The 19753-nt window shown below is 42.9% G+C and overlaps 1 protein-coding gene across 3 annotated transcripts; it reads right to left on the bottom strand.

Moving 5' to 3' along the window:
* Positions 1 to 202: 202 nt before the first annotated feature.
* Positions 203 to 5137, bottom strand: SKIDA1 (SKI/DACH domain containing 1). 3 transcript variants are annotated; one of them, XM_019460599.2, is made up of 2 exons: positions 4123 to 5137; positions 203 to 3215 (listed from the first exon to the last, which is right to left on the bottom strand). In XM_019460599.2, the coding sequence occupies exon 2, from the start codon at positions 3100 to 3102 to the stop codon at positions 358 to 360; it is 2745 nt and encodes a 914-aa protein (XP_019316144.2). In that variant the 5' UTR covers positions 3103 to 3215; positions 4123 to 5137; the 3' UTR covers positions 203 to 357. The 3 variants fall into 3 exon arrangements, with proteins under 3 accessions (XP_019316144.2, XP_019316142.2, XP_019316143.2); XM_019460597.2 differs by lacking the exon at positions 4123 to 5137 and adding an exon at positions 3328 to 3651; XM_019460598.2 differs by lacking the exon at positions 4123 to 5137 and adding an exon at positions 3328 to 3651 and having other exon boundaries at positions 203 to 3212.
* Between the last annotated feature and the right edge of the window lie 14616 nt (positions 5138 to 19753).

The following is a 19753-nucleotide window of genomic DNA, read 5'->3' as shown; positions in this document are numbered from 1 at the left end:
ATTTATTTGTAGCAGTTGAATTGAGGTACCGGGTGCATTATTAGCATTGAAACAGTAAAGTGTTCCAGCTCTACCTTAATAACTGAGTTTTACTTGAGTCTTTAGCCTGAAGTAGTCTGTGGAATGTAAACCAACCCTTCTCCCACCCCGCCCCCACCCTCCTCCAGGAAAAAAAAAAAAAAAAAAAAAAAAAAACCCGCAATGGAAAAAAAGTAATCCGATTTCTGTCTTCAAAATGCGATAAACCAGGGCTCCAAAAGGGGTGTAACACATTAATGGACTTGTACAAACCATCCTGTGCAGTTATACAACAAAAGGAAGGTAATATGGTTCGAGAAAATATCTTCCAAAACACTTTTATGAATTAAATTTCCTGAATTTGTGACTCGGTGGAAGAGGTATTGCAGAACCGCCCAGCTGCCATTTCCATATAGGATGGGCTTTGTGAGGAGGTTGGGAATCCTTAGTGGTGTTTAAGGAATACGCCGGCCACAAATCCCCATCCTTCCCAATAATGAGTGATGGTGGACAAGGAAAATTTGCCATGAAATTAAATGGCCTTTTCACTGCTGATGCTACATTGCTGGCTACCTTTTTGCGTCTGTTTATAACTGTAAAATCATCCAGTGTTCCTTCATGTGTTTCGGTTTTACCTGTAGGACGAGGACTTCTAGCTGATTTCAAATTTGGTTTGACTGGAGGTGTCTGAAGTACGGGTCGTTTTCCCAGTACTAGTGTCCGGTAATTTTTTCTCACCCTGGCACCAAATTTATATTCCCCATCCTCGGGTTTTGGAGAACCTAAAGTGCATGAGAGGCCCTGACTCGGAGCCGGTGGGTTTAAGGAAAGAGTTTCTTTTTCAGGGCATGCAAAACCTTCTTCCTTGGCTGTGGTTAACAAGGCGTCCTCCTCTTTACTTTCAGTCACACTGTAAAACTCACCCTCTGTATCATTGCACTCGCACTTAAGCTTATTTGTAATAAGGTCAGGTTCATATTCTTCATTAGCACTACTGTCTTCTACTTTGATTTTAATATTGTGCAGAAATGGCAAGGTCTTGTCGCCCGCGTTAGTGCACGGATTCTCAGCTTTCGTTGCTGCTGCTGGTGCTGCTCCATCCACCTCAGAAGCGGTTTGGGAAGAGGACAAATCCGTAGCAAATTCAGCACAATGAGGGATTTTGGAGTCTTGCTCTGAATTTGCGGCTGCTCCTGAAGAATCGTGATCGAAGAACCTAGCAGCTATTGTGTTGTTATCAGCACAGTGTGTAGCAGGAGTTGCTTGTAGGCATTTCCTAGCCTCTCGGAGTATTCTTTGTTGTGGAAATGCATTGTTTGTCTTTGGGCTAGGTGAAGAGGCCCCCTCCGCCAAGCAGTTAATTGTCAGGTCAGTTCTCTTTACAGTACTGGAAATTTCAGAGTGTGGGAATGTAATCTCAGATACCCTATCGTTCCTTATCTCTGTGAAACAACTCCCCAGGCTGGCCGGGCAGTACACCGGAGACGCTTTGGGGGCCCAGCTCTGCAGATTCCACTCCTCCGGCGACTCGGCTTTGACACTACTCTTGAGGTCGGGAAGTCTGCCGGCATCCTCGAAAGCAGCGGGTTTGGTTGCAGCGGCGGCGGAGGCCAGATGGTACAAGAAGTTGGCCTGCGCCTGCACGCTGGGAGGCTTGCCGAAGCTGGTGCGTCTGAAACGGATGCTCTGCACCGACACTTGGCTGGAGCCGGAGCTGGAGTCCGACTCCGTGGACGAGTCCTCCTCCTCCGAGCTGACTTCGCTGGAATCCGAGGCCCCGCTGCCCCCCTCCTCCTCCTCCTCCTCCTCCTCCTCTTCCTCCTCCTCCTCCTCTCCCTCCTCCTCCTCTTCCTCCGAGGACACGGAGTTGCTGGAACTGGACAAACTGGAGCCAAAATCGGAGTCGTTGGCCGCATGGTCCGAGTAGGAGCTGGACTCCGAGTCGCTGCTACAACTCTCGGGAAAGCTGCCGAGATGGGGCTGCGGCCGGTGGTGATGAGGGGGGTGGTGATTCTGCTGCGGCTGTTGGGCCCGGTGGTGGTGGTGGTGGTGGTGGTGATGGTGGTGGTGGTGGTGGTGGGGAGGCGGGCAGAAGCTGTTAACCAGATGAAACCTCTCCAGGCAAGTGGCCCCGGCGGCCGCCGCCGCCGCCGCTGCCGCCGCCGCCGCCGCCGCCTTGGCTTTGTAGGACCTGGGCAGCAGCAGCAGGCGGCGGGCGCCGGCGTGGGGCGCGAGCAGGCAGTCCTTGGCGCCCCCGCGCTTGCGCTTGCACCGGTAGGTCAGGCTCACCGGGCCTCCCGCGCCCGCCGCCGCCGCCGCCTTGGGCTGGGGCCCGGCCGCCGAAGCCTGGTAGTAGGCGGCGGCGGCGGCGGCGGCGGCGGCAGCGGCGGCGGCGGCGGCGGCGGCGGCCGCCGGGTGCTTGCTGCACAGCAGGCTCCGAAAATAAGCAGGGTCCGAGTGAAAAGCAACGTAGTTTCCCTGGAGCGGGGCAGTTTCATAGTTTAGAGGGGGTTTGCAAGGCGAGCGCACGATTTCCGGGTAGTGCGAGCCCGGGTATTTGCTAAAAATCTGAGGTAGATGGGCGGCGGGGCGCGCGGCGGCGGCGCCCGGGCGCGGGGACTGCGCGCTGATTGGCAGGGGCCGCGCGGATCCGCTCAGGCCCCGCCAAAGTTGGTGCTTGTCCTTCCAAAAACCCGGGCGGGGGCTGGCGGCGGCGGCGGCGCGCTCTGGCGGCGGCGCCTTTGTGGCCAGGGCCCGGCCGACCCTCCTGCGCTTGGTCTTGAGGACACGCTCGGTTTTGCAGGAGGTGTAGAGTGCTTCCACGTCTTCCCGGGAGATGAGAGTGCATTTGGCGGCGTGGAATGCGATGCTGTTGATTGCCTTGAGTTTCCGCAACTCCTCCAGATCGCAGTGGTGCTTTTTCACTTTCAAATGATCCATGCGCTTGTGCACGGTCGTCCTCGGGATGTTCTTCAGCAGATCCGTGAAGACTTGGGAGAGGGCAAACATTTGCTTTCCTTTAATGATGAGGTAGCCGAGCCTCACGCCATCCACCTCTTCAAAACCTGACTTCAGGTCTCCCATCTCGGGCACTAAATGATCCCCACCATTTGCAGTAAATATATACGTGACGCATACATACACATGTATGTATGTTAATCCTCCACCAGATGCTGCGTGTGTCTCAAGGCATCCTGCTAATAAAATAACAAAGACTGTTATTCCCGGCGAAGGGAGTGCCAAACTCTAGGCAAAATTATTGGAAAAAAAAACAAGACAAAACAAAACAAAACATGAAATTACACTGACTTGATTCTTGCTTTTTTTTTTGGTTTTCGTATTTTTTTAAAAAGAGGGAAAAAACCATCCGGTTTCTGATCTGCCAGTGTGTTGGTCTAAGTCCCCGATGCAGATCAGTACCTGGGCCCCTCTATTCCTTCCTTCTCCATTGGAGCACTATGATAATGGAATGTGAAGGGAGAAAGAGAAAAGAAATGCAGCTGCTATTCCCGCCGCTGCTTTAGCTACAAATAAAATGACAGAGTGAAGTGAGCTCGTCCGGAGACACCTTCATCAATTAATTCCCCTAAAGCCAGCGCTGATTGGACACTCCTGACAGGTGATGCAATAAAAATTGATATTCCACCCCTTCCCCCCAAAATCTCCCACTAATTAGCATACCCTTATACTGCCACCTCCCCTCCCAAAGTAAATAATACAGTCGGTATATAAATCTTTCCATTAAACTATCGGAGCTCAGAAACAGCCTGACTCACAGACTTCATCTGAACCAGTGTGTGTACGCTTAAAAAAAAAAAAAAAAAAAAAAAAAAAAAAATCCCTGTATATTCGCCTTTAAAGGAATATTGCCTATTTTTTCCTTTATTTGCATTTTACCGCTGCAGCTATTATCATTTCAAAGAAAAGCATTTTAAAAACATTATCAAGCCTAAATAGACATACCCCACCCCCTTTTCCTTGGGAAAATGGAGCTTAAGCGAAAATGTGCAGAATAGCCTGGTATTTCCCTTATGGGAGTGGAGGAGACCGGCTGGGAGCTCCAAAGTTAAACCCGCGCAGTGAACCACCCCAGTACAGACTTACGTTTTGAATTTCTCTCGATTTTCCTTTTTTTTTTTTTTTTTTTCCTGAAATGCCTTTTACAACCAGAAACAAAGTTATTTGACCAAGGAAGCAGTTCAAGGCTCCAGCTCCGAAACACTGTAACAATTCAACTGGATTTGGGTTCTCTGCTGGGGGGTGGGGTGGGGACGAGGTAGCTGCACGTCAGACCCATAACAAAGCATAGATAAGCCAGAAATGTGTACACTTTTCACAATTAACCAGGCTGGATTAGAGGCCAGATCGTCCTAGAGTCCCCAGCACAGCCTTTGCCAGGGTCCTGTTCACCACAGGTCAGAATTCCAGGGAGCAGACTGCTTCTGCAGCGAAGAATAGAAAATGTAAAACGCCCAAGGTGCTTCCAGAGGTTTTACGTAATAACGATGAAAAGAAAGTGCTGATGTACGATGCAGACTATTCCAGTGGTCTCTGATGCTTTCGGTTGCGAGTTTAAATGAATCTTCCACAACTCTCATTTTTTCCATGAAAGCCAAGCATCTGCTTAAAAAAATAATCACTTTGGATGAATATCAATGCTGTTTAACCTCTTCTTAGTCGAGTTAAGGCACATTTTGGTGTCTTTTCAAGGATATCCAAAATATTGCCAAATGAGAGCAAGGGTCTTCCCAGTTGCATTATCAGGATCCCAAGGTGGTTTGTTGGCTCCTTTGCAAAATTCGGCAAAATCTTCTTAACTGTTCGGTCTTTGCAACTACAGCATAAATGCAACCCAGGCATTTATATGTTTCCTTGTTCCTCCAAAAATAGACACATCCGTGTGGTTAAAAGAATAAACGGATATTTCTGAGCCTGCAAGAAAAGAATTGTACAGTAATTTCTTCCTTCCCATTCAAAAGTTCCAGTTTCCCCTGCTCTGGTCTGGCTACCACAAGCAGGTATGGCTCAAAAGAAAAGGAAAAAAAAGATAAAAACAGAGGAATCAGACATATAAAAAGGTAGTTTGCATGAAATCTCGGCCATAGTTCCCCACCCCCACCCTCATCTCCCTAGTAATTTCCCAGGAATTTTGAAGAGAATTGGGAATTTCAAGAAGTGCATCCGGAAATTAAGGAAGTCTATTTAAGAGAGTCTGTAACTCAGAGGTTGGGATTTGAAAAGTCAGCCCTGGACTACTGTTGCACTCAGCACAGATGTAATCGCCGCTCTTCAACTTAATCAATGTGTGTACAAACCACGATGTCTAGTTCTTGCCTTTGAAATCTAAGGCTAGCATTTCCATCCAAGAAATCAGAGCTACAGCAAATTACATTTTTGTCCCTTGAATGAGAGAAGGATCATTGAATGGATCTCGTGATATTTCAGGCTTTAAACGTAACCGAGAGGCAGCAATGAACAATGCCTCGTCACAGCTAATACCATCCACCGACTTGGCTTTCTTTTGCATCTGGATCTATCACACCGCGTTTTTCTCTTTCACTTTCACAGGAGGCAAAATGCAAAAGGTTTAAGTAGAAAGCAAAGTTTCCAGAAAAAGCAGATGCTGGTGTTTGTTTTTTAAAGTCTAATGACCAGAGCCTTTCCATTGCCAGCGACAATAATGTCGTTTTAAAATTCCTCCTGATGCACTTATATACTGGCAGCTCTCTTCCTCCAACCCCACCCCCGTCCAATTCCCCTCCTCCAGCTTTGAGATTTCGACCAAAGAGTCAAACAGCCAAGAAATAGTAAACTCAGAAAAAGCCTTTGAGAAGACATTACAAAAGGTTGGCTAGAACATCCTTATCCTTATTTATTTTTTTTTTTGGCCAGGTAGTTCTAGTTGTTCTCCATTCCTATTAGATTTACACACGCACGCGCGCGCACACACACACACACACACACACACTCCTACTCTTGCACATGGCAACATGATTTAGTAACCTTTTCAAAATTACCTTTTTTTTTTCTCTCCCTTCCTCTCTTTCCACCTTTAAAACACTGGCAACATAGGTGGTTGTTAAAACTAGTAGAATATTGTGGTGTTTTTTTTTTTAAACCAAAGGTACAATCTTTTGGGTCAAGTAGAAAGAAAAATAAAGGCCAGATGACTTGGGAGATGTGTCTATATATACAATGTATGCAGGTATCTTTGTATGTACACTCAGGCACCTTTACACTTATACATTTTTAATACTCTTATTACATATCTTTCTTCTTGTCTAATACATTCTTTTGTTCCTTTAACTTCCCCATTATTGTGTGTGTGTGTGTGTATGTGTGTGTGTTAAGGCGTGAGTGCGTGCATTCACATGCGCGCGCACGCACACACACATACACACACACACACACACATACATAGAATGTGACAGACAGCTTTCTTGTGGCCATCAGCACACGTTGCATATCCGGGGTCTTCTCCAGGCACATTGGGGGTCGATCCCGATAAAAAGATCTAGCAGAGGCCCCTGAGCGCTCACACATGAAAGGCAGGGGACTTTAAGATGGATTTGCATGCACACAGGGGATTTCGATCAATAGCTACCAACATTTATGGCTTAGATTATTAATGTGAAAGCTGGCCAAAAGAATGGGGATGAAAAATTAAAGGTGTCTGTTATCAATTATGCTTAAAGTTATGCAATAATTTACTTACTTTGCCTGGATGTGCAGATCCAGATGTATAAAGTACTATTCTTCAAAAGCCAGGGGGTTTCTTTGATAAATTTGTTGACCATGTCAGCCGCCTCAACAATCAAAGATGAACCCAATTCAGATGATGGACTGTATTCAAATTCTTTTTTAAGAAAAGATATATCAACTTCTGTTTCTCAAATGCATATACATATGTGGGCAGATATGCCCAAATTAACATTTATGTGTGTATCCATCTCTAAGAGTATAGAGAATTACCTTATTGAGAATTTAGGAATATATATGATAAGCATGGAGTTTGTTAATTACATGTAATTATTTTCTCAGTGAGGAATGCACAATCTACTCACTATCATAAAAAGTATTTTAGCTTTGGAAACAAAGCTGCTGGCTAAAGGAAAATCCTCTGTGGCAAATACAGATAGAAGTATATTCTTAATGTCCTCTTACTTCTGCATTTGTTGTAAAAAAAAAAACAAACACAGTACTTTCAGTTTTTAAAGTGATGGGTTATGAAGATATGTACATATTTGTCTTTACTTACCCTGTATGAATGTGGTAAATTTACCTTCGGATGTTCTATTTTGATTTATTTTCACTGTATTTTCTGTTTAAATACCATTGCAATTCAGTCTGACCTCTTTCCTCTGGAGCAAAGTAATGCACACGGCATTTACAGTCTTTTAAATGGTTAGCTGGGAAATGCAGTAGCAATTTGCAGGAGTAGTTTACTAATGGGGAAAGTTCTTTTGAAAACCTGAAGGAAAACCTAAGAGTACTTTTGCATTTCTACACTACAACTGTCATATAATTAAAGTATTGAAGAGCATTAAAATAATCCTTTTCCTTCCAAGCTTTCACCCATACACATATAATTTAAATGAGGATCATCCCCCCACATCACCATCACCACCACCTAACTCTTCACCATATACATTTGTTTTACTGATTACTGGGCACATTTTGTTCCAAGTGAATTCAGACAGAAAAGACTAAGGACATCACAAAGGCCTCAACAATGTAAGTATACTGGTTAGGAGAAGAAAAGAAGCCCCTTGTACTGTTAGCCAAAAGTAATTATAATACATCTAACACATTCTAAAATAATAATAATACAAAGCCTCACATGGCTGAATTAATTTAGGATATAGGACAATAAAATCTTGTGATAGTCAACAGTTCCTCATCAAAATTCATCTAATTTCACGTGTTTTCTACTTTTGGGGAGGGGAAAATGAGAATGGAGGAGGAAATGCTAAATTAACGAGTAGCTTAAATTATAACTTAGTATATTTTCCTTAATTTTTTTCTTTTTGTCTCATCCACACAAATCAAGGCAAGTCTCCAAAAGGGCCCATCCTTCTGTTCTTAGGCATTTTGAAATCCTGTTTTTAATAGAAGTTTGGGACACAGAGTGTATGCCATGTTGTCTACTGACCCATAATCAAAATGCAGTGACCTTCTACCCTTTTTTTGCCCCCTGACCCATCTTGAATTCAATGCAGGCTTTATAAATTTGCAAATCCTTGGAGGTAAAGGGGTTTTTGTGAGGCTTTGTTCTGAAAAAGCCCTAAGAGTGTACTTTCTAAATTAGACAAAGGTAAAGCAACAAAACCTAGTGGACAAGATTTTATACAGGTGAGCAATAGACAACTCTTCAGTTAACATATATTGTAAGCTAAAAAGCAGTTATAAACATGGGAGACAAGAAGGTTATACATTGCATTAAATTAGAGTGTGGTACAAATCTCTTTCATGATGTAAGAAATGGTTAGGCCACAATATTCCTGCTCTCCTCATCTCAAGGGCTGTGGGGGACCCTAGTGACCAAGGAAGGAATGGGGGTGGGGGGAAGGGCATAGAGAGAGGGGAGGGAGGGAGGAAGGGAAAGAAAGAGAAGAGCGAGCGAAAAGCGATCTGAATCTACTCGCACATTCCCTTATCTTTCCTGCTATCAGCCAGTTTAAAGGACACCATAATTATGATGGTGATAAAAACAATGCCTGCTTATGTGTGCTGAATAAATAAAGAATGTTTACAGCTAAAGAATCTTTTAATTCCAATTAAATGCTATCAACGAAAAGCCACTTTTCCTACTGCAACAGCCTTTCCCCCCAATTATCTTGTTTTGTTGCAATATTTTCCTACGAGACACCAGGGCTTCTCACAATTGATCCTGAATGTTGAAAAAAAAAAATCTGAGAAAGTAGAGTTCAGTGTTGATATATTAAATAATACACAAATATCAAAACCTACAATTTATTTGTGTTGCCCAAATTTGTGTTTATTTTGCACAAGGGTCAAATGTGTAGAAACCGCAGTGATGACACTGAGTGTTGAGGCCTACCTACAGGCTGCTGAAGCCATGGAGAAATTCTGAGCACCCAAGAGGGGAGAAGGGAAACATAAGACATGTGGGGCCTGATGGTCTCTGGAAAGGGAATCCTCTGGTTCTGTTCCCCTGGCTTCAGCCCAAATCCTTCTAGGAGCACTGGAGCCAATCACTGTCTTCCACTGCTGCAGCTACTGGGCGCACACAAAAAAAGCGGGAGATCAAAAAATCCCAAGTTCGCATTTATAGATACACAAGGATCATTTCATATTCATGACTCCAACAAATCACATCATAATCAGATTTAAACAAGGTTTGGGCAGTAATACCCACCAGGCTGGGCACTAAACATTGACAAGTATCACCCACTAACCAGAAAAGTTGTCGTTGTCCTTGTTGTTGTTGTTGTTATTGTTGTTGTTTTGAATCACAGAATGAAAATTAAGTCTTTGATCTTCGAAAAGCTTACTCTTAGCTTTTCAGGCCAATTTTTACACTGATAAATTTCAAATACACGCCTCTTTTTATGTCATTCTACAACGTTGTGATTCCAACTTCCATTTCTTTCCTTTTTCAGGTCTAGTGGTGTTTTGTTTGTGTTTTGGAAAAACACAGGACCTAACAAACATTGTGGAAAACGCACTGGTTCAGTTACATGCCCTTACAAACCTGCCTTTTAACACCATCTGTCTAAGTAGCACATTGCTAGGTATAAACTGAAAAAAAAAAAAAAACTTTGAAGAAATATCTAATGTTTCTTGGCAAATTCTATTTGGTGATGTGGTACAAAAATACAGTGGTAAAAAAAAATTCAGGGTATCCATAAGTTTTCTGGGTAGTTGCAGGCCCCTTTCCTTTTGAAAGTTTAGAGCTCCAATACCCTCAATTCTACTGGCAGAATTAGGATGGACCTAGAGGGTCCTAAACGTGACCGATTCACTAAGGCGGGGGGCTACAGCTTGCAGCAACGTGCTCGGCAACTTAATCCTACGCTAAAAGAGGGCAGAGAGCGAAAAAGAATGGAATACAAACTCTCCCGACATTCGTAGTTACTTTCAAGGTGGATTGTGTATTTTAAGGCTGATGGGAACGTCTGGTTTTTGGAGCAAAAAGAAGAGAAGGTAAGTGTTTGTCCTTGTATCCACCAGTTCGTAGAGAAACAATGAAAGAACAAAGGGAACCACTTCTCCATCTGAATATTTTCTGTGTCTCCCTCCGTTCCAAGCCAAAAAGCTGGCGAGGGGATTCGCTTTACTCTACCTTAGGTAGTTGTTGCTAGCCTTGTTGAACTGAGAATGAGGGGAAAAGTTGAGCGGCAGTGTAAATATAGACTAAATAATAATAATAAAGGCGTGCTGTGGCGAATCTCCACAGCGCCGGTCGCAGCAACTTACAGGAGAAGTTGCTAAATCTATGAAGGCAAAGCCCAGGAAATAACCTTTACAGTATAGATTTCGAACTCAGTCATTTAAATGGCCGTTCTTGCTGTCTGGAAGGATTTCTGCGTACAAAATCCTTAGTACTGTCTATGGCAAGAGGGTGGTGTACTGTTTTGCTCGAAAAACTGTTCGCTATTGCTATGTGGAAAATAATTTTGTAAAAAGGAAAGGGGATTCAAGTATTGAGTGGCAGCGGTGGCTGGGAAAGGAGAGAGATTCGTATTTAAATGTATTTGCTTTGGGGTACGGTGGTTATCAGCAAGTCCGCCTTTGTGGGTCTCTGTGGCTGAATGAGTAAGTGACCGAGTGCCGACGGCATTATATAAATGGATTGGTGTGTGGGGGGAGCCCCCAAAGCGGTCGAGCACGTGAAACATACATTTTTTTACTGCCCCCCAAGCAGCGACCAAGCCTCCCCTCCACCCCACCCCAAATCCGTATATTACCTGCCCAGTTACAGTGACACATGTTTATGTTTATAGTCCTGGTTTGTAGTAGCGTCAAGAGCCGCAGCAAGAGGAGGGGGAGGAGAGAGGAGAGGGAGGAGTAAATGCAACCACCCCCACTTGTTGTTAAAGCAAATTTACTGCGTTATTGCAAGCCCGGTACGGGGGGCTGGGAAGTGAGTTGAGAGGAAGGGTAGAGTTGGGTAGTGTGTTGGTGGTGGAAGGGGGGGGTGGGGTTAGGAGATCCGGGACGGAGCTACTCTCTCCAGCGGCCCGGGAAAAGCAGCTCGGTCAATAGGGGAGCATGCTGGCGCGGTAGAAAACAAAAAGGTTCCTCCTGCTCTCAGCGTTCACGTGGGGGGCTCTGCACGCGGGGCTCCAGGGCCCTGACCTCTGACCCCGGCTCCTCTCCGCGCTCTCCCGGTGCCGCGCGGCCACTTTTTACCCAGGATCCCTCGCGCGGGCCGCGCTCGTGCCGAGCTCGAGTCCTTCTTAATCCTCCATTCCCCGATTTCCCTCCCCTCCCCCCACCCCCACCCCCCCGCCGCCAGCCCCGGGGGAGGATTCTCCGGCTGGGAACCCCCGCCCCACCCCCACCCCGAGAGCCCGGGCCGCCCGGCCGCCGGGAGGCCGCGTGGGGCGGGGAGCGCAGAGCCGGCCTCCCCTGCCGGGCCGGGCCTGCGGGGGAGGGGAGGGAAGGGGAGGATGGGGAGGAGATCCGAGGCGGGCCGGGGGGCGGGGGGCGGCCGGCGGCCCGGCCCCGCTGCCCAGCCGAGGCCTGGACCTGTTGACTGCTATTGGTCCACCTCGTCCCGCGCCCTCTCCCTGGCCGCCGCAGCCCCGGCCCTTCCGCGGAAACGTGGGGAGGAAACAAGGATGGCTCTTCTCTCCGCCTCCCTCTAACTTTATTTTTTTCTTGGGGGATGAGAAAGCAAAGTAATCTCATCCGCTGCCCCAACCTTTCTCATAAAGTACCGTCATGCGCGGGCCCAGCGCCCTCCCAGCCCCCGCTATTTAAAACCTCTCTGCCCCTGGCCAGCTCCTCTGCTCACAGCCCGAGGGCCCGGGACGCCCCCGCCGGGCCTCCCCCCCTCCCCCCCCGCCTGGCCCGGCTTCATCCCCAGCGAATTGGGTTGCTTTTCTTCCCTAGAAGCTCCCTCGTCCACGTTCCACTTTTTTTTCCGTCCCGGGAGGCGTAAGATAAAACCTCTGATTTGCTGCGTGCTGCTGGACACATTCTCTGCCTTCTTCGTCAAAACGCATTTGATGGAGAGTTTAAAATATCAGTATTTAGAGGAGGAAATAAAAAGAGAGGGGAGAGTTCTTTTGCCAGTTTAGACGACATAAACGCGTTCAAATTTAACAAAATACGAAATGTATTTAGAGTTACAGGGTTTTATTGGATTTGCTGTATTTCCTTCTAGATTTTGCATTTCCTGAGGAATCTTTTCCGGAGGGAAATAGCAAATTAAAATCAAGGTGGAAACGAGACATTTCAACCACTTCTGAAACTAAAGGAGAAAATTTTTAGAATATATTAACGAAATAGCGGGAAGGCGGCCGCAGCGAAAGCTGAAGTCGCCGAAGGGAGCGCCTCGGTGTCGCAGGCTGGAGGAGGAGGAGACGGAGGAGGAGGAGGAGGAGGAGGAGGAGGGCCAGCCCGGGAAGGGAAAGGAGGCGCGCGGAGGCGGCGGGGCGCGGGGCGCGGGTACCCGGCCGGGCTGCGGGCTGCGGCCCTCGGGAGGAAGGCTGCGGCGGGCCGTGCGAGCTCGAAAACGCGGGCGGGGAGGGCCGCGGTGGGCGGGGGCCCGGCGCGCGGCTGGCGCCGCCGAGGAAGCGGGAGCCGGGCTCCTCTCGCCCGGCCGCCCCCATTGTTCGTCCCTCTAGCTGCGGTTCGCTGTTCTCCGAGCGCGCCCTTCGCGAGGGAGGGGTCCTGCGGCCCAGTTCGACCCCCTACTCCCGCCTCCCCGAACTCCAGCGCTCGGGCCGGGCCGGGTCGGCGCCGCAAGTTTTATTATCAGACTCGGCCAGCGAGGGGTTCCCAACTCAGGAGCCTGTAGAAAGGAGGCTTTACAACGTGCCGCTAAATTGGAGGAAGCTGGGCAAGCCTGCAACTCACACATTAAAAGAAGAGGGAAAGCAGCCCAGATATGTTTATAAAGTGATAACTAGGTAGAGACAAATGTGGGCTTTTTTTTTTTTTTTTTTTCAGGATCCGGAAAGTTAGAGCAGATTGTGTCATTTTGAGTATCTTTAACGTATGGATACGAAAGTGAATGTCGGGGTCCAAAGGAGTTCGGAAAAGCATGTTTCGCTGTCTCTATTTGTTCTTATCCAGCTCTTTGTTGTATACACAGTAAAATTTAAAAGCAAGGGCTGAGCTGCTCTTAACAAAAACAGGCTTGATTTCTTAACGTGAAATGCGTTTTCAAAATAGCAGTGAAATTCAAAAGGGAAAAACGTGTCATTTGCTTTTAAAGCACGTTTTGGAAACAATTGCAACCCACCTACGAAACTCTGCCTGTTTTCCTTTGTGAGACATGTGGAAAAAATATTTCTGGCAAACGTCACAGTTCTAAAAAATGAAGATTTCCAACAAGTGCTCGCGAGTCTCGAAGACAAGACCAAAGTCATCGTGCGTGAAAACTCAGGAAGAAATGATTTCAATCCTTTGGCCCAAACCTTACTAGGGCAAGAGGGTAATTTAAACTTAGATTTATAATAGACTTTGCGGAAATTCCTTCTAAAATCCCCATTACTGGTCTGTGTATGATGCAGCACTGTTTCCCAAGGTGGATTTTAAAAAACCAATTAGAATTGATCTCTAATGGAATATTATATTTGCACGTCATCATGAAAACATCATTTGACAAGAGTTTTGAATTACAAGAAAGAAGTTAACAGATGATGTTCATATATAGCATCTGTTTGAAAAGAACCCTTAAGAGTCAGTTAAAGGTAGTGGTGATTTTGCATTTGAAATGCTATAGAAGTGTTTTGCTTTTGCACACTTTCATTTTACAGATCTTCATCCTTAAACTTGCATTTCCTCTTGGAAATCATTCAGTTATTTCGAGGTATACGGAGAAATTCTTATAGAAGAAATCACTGGAGGTGTAACCATGGAAAGGTTTGAACAGAAAAAAACATTGGTGTTGAAAAGGAGGTATTCTCAATCTGTTCATTCCTTACACACTCATCCTCCCATGGTCCCCCTCCCCAACTACTTGGATTCAATTTACATTTTTTATTTATAAGTCTTTGAATATTTAGAATAGCTTTGGAAGTTTTCTGCTATGTAGTTGATTGTAGAAGGTGAATCTTTTTACATCTTTTGGTGTTTGAGACATTTTTTGTTTCATTTCAAATTTAAAAAAATGTGTTACAAGTCATGATATACTTGTGAGAAAAACAACAAATGGGTGGAAAAAAGGGCATGAATGGGGGTGGGGATGGAGAGGGATATGTAGCATTCCTGGTCAGTCTTCATAATACCTTTCATTAATATTATGTCATTATATTTTCCACTTGTGCTTATACCAAAGATCATTGCTTTTTAAGTTGGAGTAAAGGGCCACCATATAAAAATTGCTTACATTCTGGCTCTTAAGCGCCACAGTAAAGTAAGACTGACAATAAGTGATCGGAGGCTTGTGTGTTTAATTCGCCAAGAATGTTAAGCTTCCTAAGATTCACCCTATGGGGCCATGTTGGACCTTGGCACTGTTACTGTATAATTTCAAGAGATAAATATACATATTATAGATTTTTAAAAAATCTAAGATGCAATAGGCAAATAGTTTATTAATTGAAGGAATAAAAAAAATGAATTTGTCAACCTCATTCTCTCTGGGACACAATGCAGTTAATTAACATATTCTTGGGCTTGTTTCTGGATTTGCTAAGCAGTGGCTCCTTTCAGAGAGGAAAACATTTAAATCTTAAAAAGTTCTCTTCTTTGGCCCAAATAGTATTTAGCCACTCAGTTTATTTTCTTCTTCTTTTTTAAGTCCAAGATTTGTTTCATTTCCTTCAAGGTCTCTTGCAGTGCAAAAACTGATTTTCCTCTTTTCTATGTCCAGAATCTTTTCACTACATAATGTTATCGTCTCCTATAAACAGACATCTAAATAGGTCACTTTAATCACACTTTAATTATAACAGAAATGCATCTCTTCAGTATCACTAAAAAAATGGGAATATGGACCTCACCCTTCTTATGTATTATATTGATGATACTCGGAAAAGTCAGGCACTTAACACCCTTAAATATCGTTGCATCATGGAAAAAAATAGTCCAACTCTGAAATGTTACTGAGGTTTATGCAATGCCTAGAAAATCTAAAGTCATCTTTTAGATATGATTTTTCTACTGGTAAGTACAAGGTGTTTTATCCAAAAATGTAAATCCAACCAATATATATCAATTTTATAACAGAAGGAGTAGTTCTGAAGCCAAACACAAGATTAACCAAGCCAAACCCTTTACAGTAAATATTAGGCCTTGATTCTTAAAAATATTTTAAAATTTAGATTACATACAATTTAAATTTCAGGATGACCTACCTAACTTTTCAACAGTTAAGTGTATCTCACAATGATATTAATTGTGATTGATTCTAAGTTGCAGTCTGTTTTGTAAGAAAATGATGACTCTTACGTGAAAAGGTGGTTAACATTTGAGTGCTACTTAAATGAAATATAAATTCTAAACTACCTGGTAAATAAAAAAACTCTTCACCAATATGAATTTCAACAATCAAAAATCCTTAAAGAGACCAATTTATCTGAACATTTCTGTTAATCATTACTTAGAAATTTTAGTTCAGTTGTACATACAAAATAAAGTCTTGCTTTACTCTGAAGAATGAAGTTCAGATTGCAATTCGCTTTTAAACACTAGCATTGTACATTAAAGGAATATTTATTGTGGGCCTACTACGTGCAAGAGGACTTGCTAGGTGGTATGGTGAATTAAAAAAAAAAAAAATCACCTAGTAAGATCAACATGCTTCATTAAATGGAATTTCCCAAACGCCATTAACAGAATATCAATTGAAAATGGAATTGAAATGAATACCTTTTAATGAAATTTCTAATAGTACTCCATAATATAGGTGCCATGTGTGTGTTTGTATGGATTATAAAGATACAATACTCATTGTGAGACAAAACTAGTTTCAGAAGTATCTCAATATGTTTATCATACTAGTGTAAATATACAGTTCATAATAAACTCTTAATTTAAAAGGTAGGAAACCTTTTACAAATGAGCAAGGAAAAATGTTACTCAGGGATTCCTTTATGTAAAAGAGGACATATCTGAAAATTTGTACAGATCATAAAAAATTGCCTTTTTGCATTCTCCAAATACTTTGTTTAGAAATAAGGTTATAGTTTCTGATGAGGTTAAGTAGATGAATGAAATCTAAAAATTGCTTTTGTTTTAAAACCATAGTATCAATTGCTTTTGTTTCAAAACCTTCGTATCAGAGCCAATACAGAATTTTAAACACTTTACGGAAGTTAAGAATCTGAGTTAAGAAAAATGCATCTACTGTTAACATTATAAAAATATATGTCATTTTCCATATATTATAGAGATATACATCAACAATGGATATAGTAGACTAAATATGTGCACAAACAGAAGAGAAATAAAACTTCAATTTAAAAAGGAGATGAATATAAGCAATACTAACCCATGAACCAAATTTGGTTTTAACTATTTCTTTCATAGTATCCACTTACGTAAATGATTATGGAAAAGGAAATCCAAAAATTTGGTCCCTAGGTTGAGGAATAAAGAAAATTATAAGAAGATATATTACCCATAGAGAAAAAAAATACAGTTTCCCATTATAGTAGGGTTAGAGGTTACATCATAAAATACTTTACTTGAGTTTTTTGTGGTTTGCCTCAGATGATTAGTTCAGAGAAATAGATGAGCCAGTACTGAGTTAGCTCCTGTTATGTGAAGAAGAATACTGGAGACAACAGGCTTTTGTTTTATTCTACAGGTACTAGATATACTTTTCCAAAGGATATTTGGAGAATGAGGACTCAGATATAAAGAGTAACATTAAGATTGAAATTGTCCTCTCTACGAAGTTATTTTATAAATCCCATGGACTTTTTCCCCCATTACCATGTATTTTTAAAAACTTACTTGAACTTTAACGATAATGGCAATTGGTAAGTTTTATCCATTCTAAGATATGAGAATTAGCATATTCAGTCAATGTCATATGTATATATATGTATGTGTGTATGTGTATATATGTGTGTGTGTGTGTGTGTGTGTGTGCATGCATGTACGGGTATATATCTCACACAAAGGACAAATATAACCTGCTCACTGATATATTTCCTGTGTCCAAAACAGCCCCTGGCTCACAGTAAATGTTCAATAAATATTTACTGAATGAATAAATAATGAATTGTATATCTGAACTATTTTATGATGTCTGTTATTCTTCCTTTTCACTTAATGTTTTATAGAAACATATTAAATATTACACTTTTGGTATATAACATAAGAAAAGTTCTATATCTGGTACATGAGTTGATGTTAGAGTGGCCTATTTATACCCATTATTTTTTTCCTATAATTTTCATAACTCAACATTTAATATGTTAAATATGTTTTAAATAAGTTGACATGTTATCAACATTTATATGTACATCTTTAATAAAATTTCTGCTTCAGATGCTATTTTTTAATATACAGGCCTGTTCTTATGAAATAGTGTCTTTTCTCTATTTTTCTAAATTTCAAGTCTCTTATGAATGATGAATTTGTTTTATTTTGAATAGACTGTTTACCTATATTTCTTTTATTAAGTGTTATAGAATAGGATAAAGTACCCATCCTTCTTTACATATAAATAAATTCTATTACAAGAACTAGGCTCCAATGTATTAAAAATAAAATGAATGTATGTGAATAATTTAGAGCATTAAGGTTTGACAGCAGTGTTTGGGAAGGGAAGTTTCACACTGATTTTAACTCAGGATTACTCTTCATTAGAAGTCTGAACCTGAGCAGGAATTGGATGTCGATTTGGTATCCCTTGTGAAAGGGTAAAGATAAAATACATAGTAAAGATACACAAAATGATACAGTTTTGTTTGAGGGTGGTTTTAACTTTATAAATATCAATGACATGTTAAGAACATAATTATTATATGTTTAGAAATTTATTAAGTGTTGCCATACCCCTCAAAAGAATTTGCATTGTATAGGTATGTAATCTTTTAGTCATGTTTTCTTAATGAACTAATAGCTAAAAGAGAATTCTCATTTTTATGTGTCTCTTTAGTGTACATTTTCCCTTAAACTTTTAGTTGATTTCCATTACTGTAGATATCTCACTTAGCTTTAAAACGTTTGAATATACTTGCTAACATATGCTTGCATTGTATCTATTGTAGTTCTTAAGTAGATTTCTAGCAATTAATTTGAAATGGAAAAAACAGCCATGCTACCATTTTTTTTTTTTCCTTTCTGAGAACATTTGGAATGCTTTTAAAGATAAAACCAATCATCTTTTGGTGACTAAGAGAACTTAGGTTCCTTCATCCTTTATCATTGAATAACTACATTTTCCAGATCTTTACATTACATTGCTAATTCCTGATGAACAACCATTTTGTACCTGCAAGTTATTAACCAAAGCCATGAATTCACCTTGTTAAGTATGCCTGTCATTTTAACAATCTATATTCCTATTCATGATAAATTTTCATAATTAGACACTTTTTGTCTAAAATCAATCTTGGGCTTACATGGATACATAGGGGATAGGGCAACAGTGGAAGATTTTACAGCTCAAAACTGCGTAGTATCTGGCTAATTACTCTATTCAGATAGGCCTAATCCATTTCTTATTTGTATGTGAAGAGCGAGCTCCCATCTTTCTGCCACTTAAATCACCTTGAAAAAACAAAAAAGTGACCTTAAATTTTCAAGAGTAAATCTGGAGTACAGAGTCAGATCAGAGAAATCCTCAAACAAAACTGGGCTCCCCTCTCTCATGGTGTTATCATTTGGTGACCGACTAGAACTTGGGTTCCTTCATCCTTTGGTATCACATTACGGCATTTTCCAGGTCATCACTTTATATTGCTAATTCCTGATTAACGACCATTTGTTCTCCTAACAGCAAGCTAAAGGTAGCCTTGGTGTTCCCTCTTTGAGTATTACCCTAACCCAGGCTTTTGACCTTCAGTGTGTGATGCACTTTCATTTGTCACTGGGGCCAATGTGGTGTGTAAACGGGCTGCGGATCTGGTGGCACTTCCACTGCGTGAACTTTGGGTAGAGTCCAGGATGTGAATTTAATGGGTGGAGAAGCTGCGGCAGCACTGTGAAGTTAGCGCGGCCAACTGCAGGAAGCCATGCTTCACTGCACCCTTCATGGAAGCTGGCATACTTGCCCTACCCCTTGTTACCCACGGGCCAGCTCTTGAGGAAAAGGCCCGCAGGTAGGTTCTCAAAGCAGAGAGGTGCCCCGGGGAAGTCAGTCCCCTCTGGCTCCTCCGATTAAAAAAAAAAAAAACAAAAACAACAAACCCTCCCTCCGGGTCTTCGGCATCCTCCTCCCCTCCCTCCCTCTGAGGCCCCTTCCAGACGTGCACGCTCAGCCCGCGCGACCGGCGCGGCGCTGCAGACGTTGGCCCCAACGTCCCCGCCCCCGCGTGCGCGCCCCCGCGTCCTCTCGTTGGCTCGTTCCGGCCTCAGCGCGCCGCCGGCTCCACTCACCACCCCCTCCTTCCCCCGCCCCCCCTCCCCAAGCACACCT

Source organism: Panthera pardus, unplaced genomic scaffold (genome assembly GCF_024362965.1).
Source record: "Panthera pardus isolate Hobbes unplaced genomic scaffold, ASM2436296v1 HiC_scaffold_6, whole genome shotgun sequence".
Classification (NCBI taxonomy): domain Eukaryota; kingdom Metazoa; phylum Chordata; class Mammalia; order Carnivora; family Felidae; genus Panthera; species Panthera pardus.
Note: the sequence above shows the minus strand (reverse complement) of the source record. Positions and strands in the feature narration are given on the sequence as shown.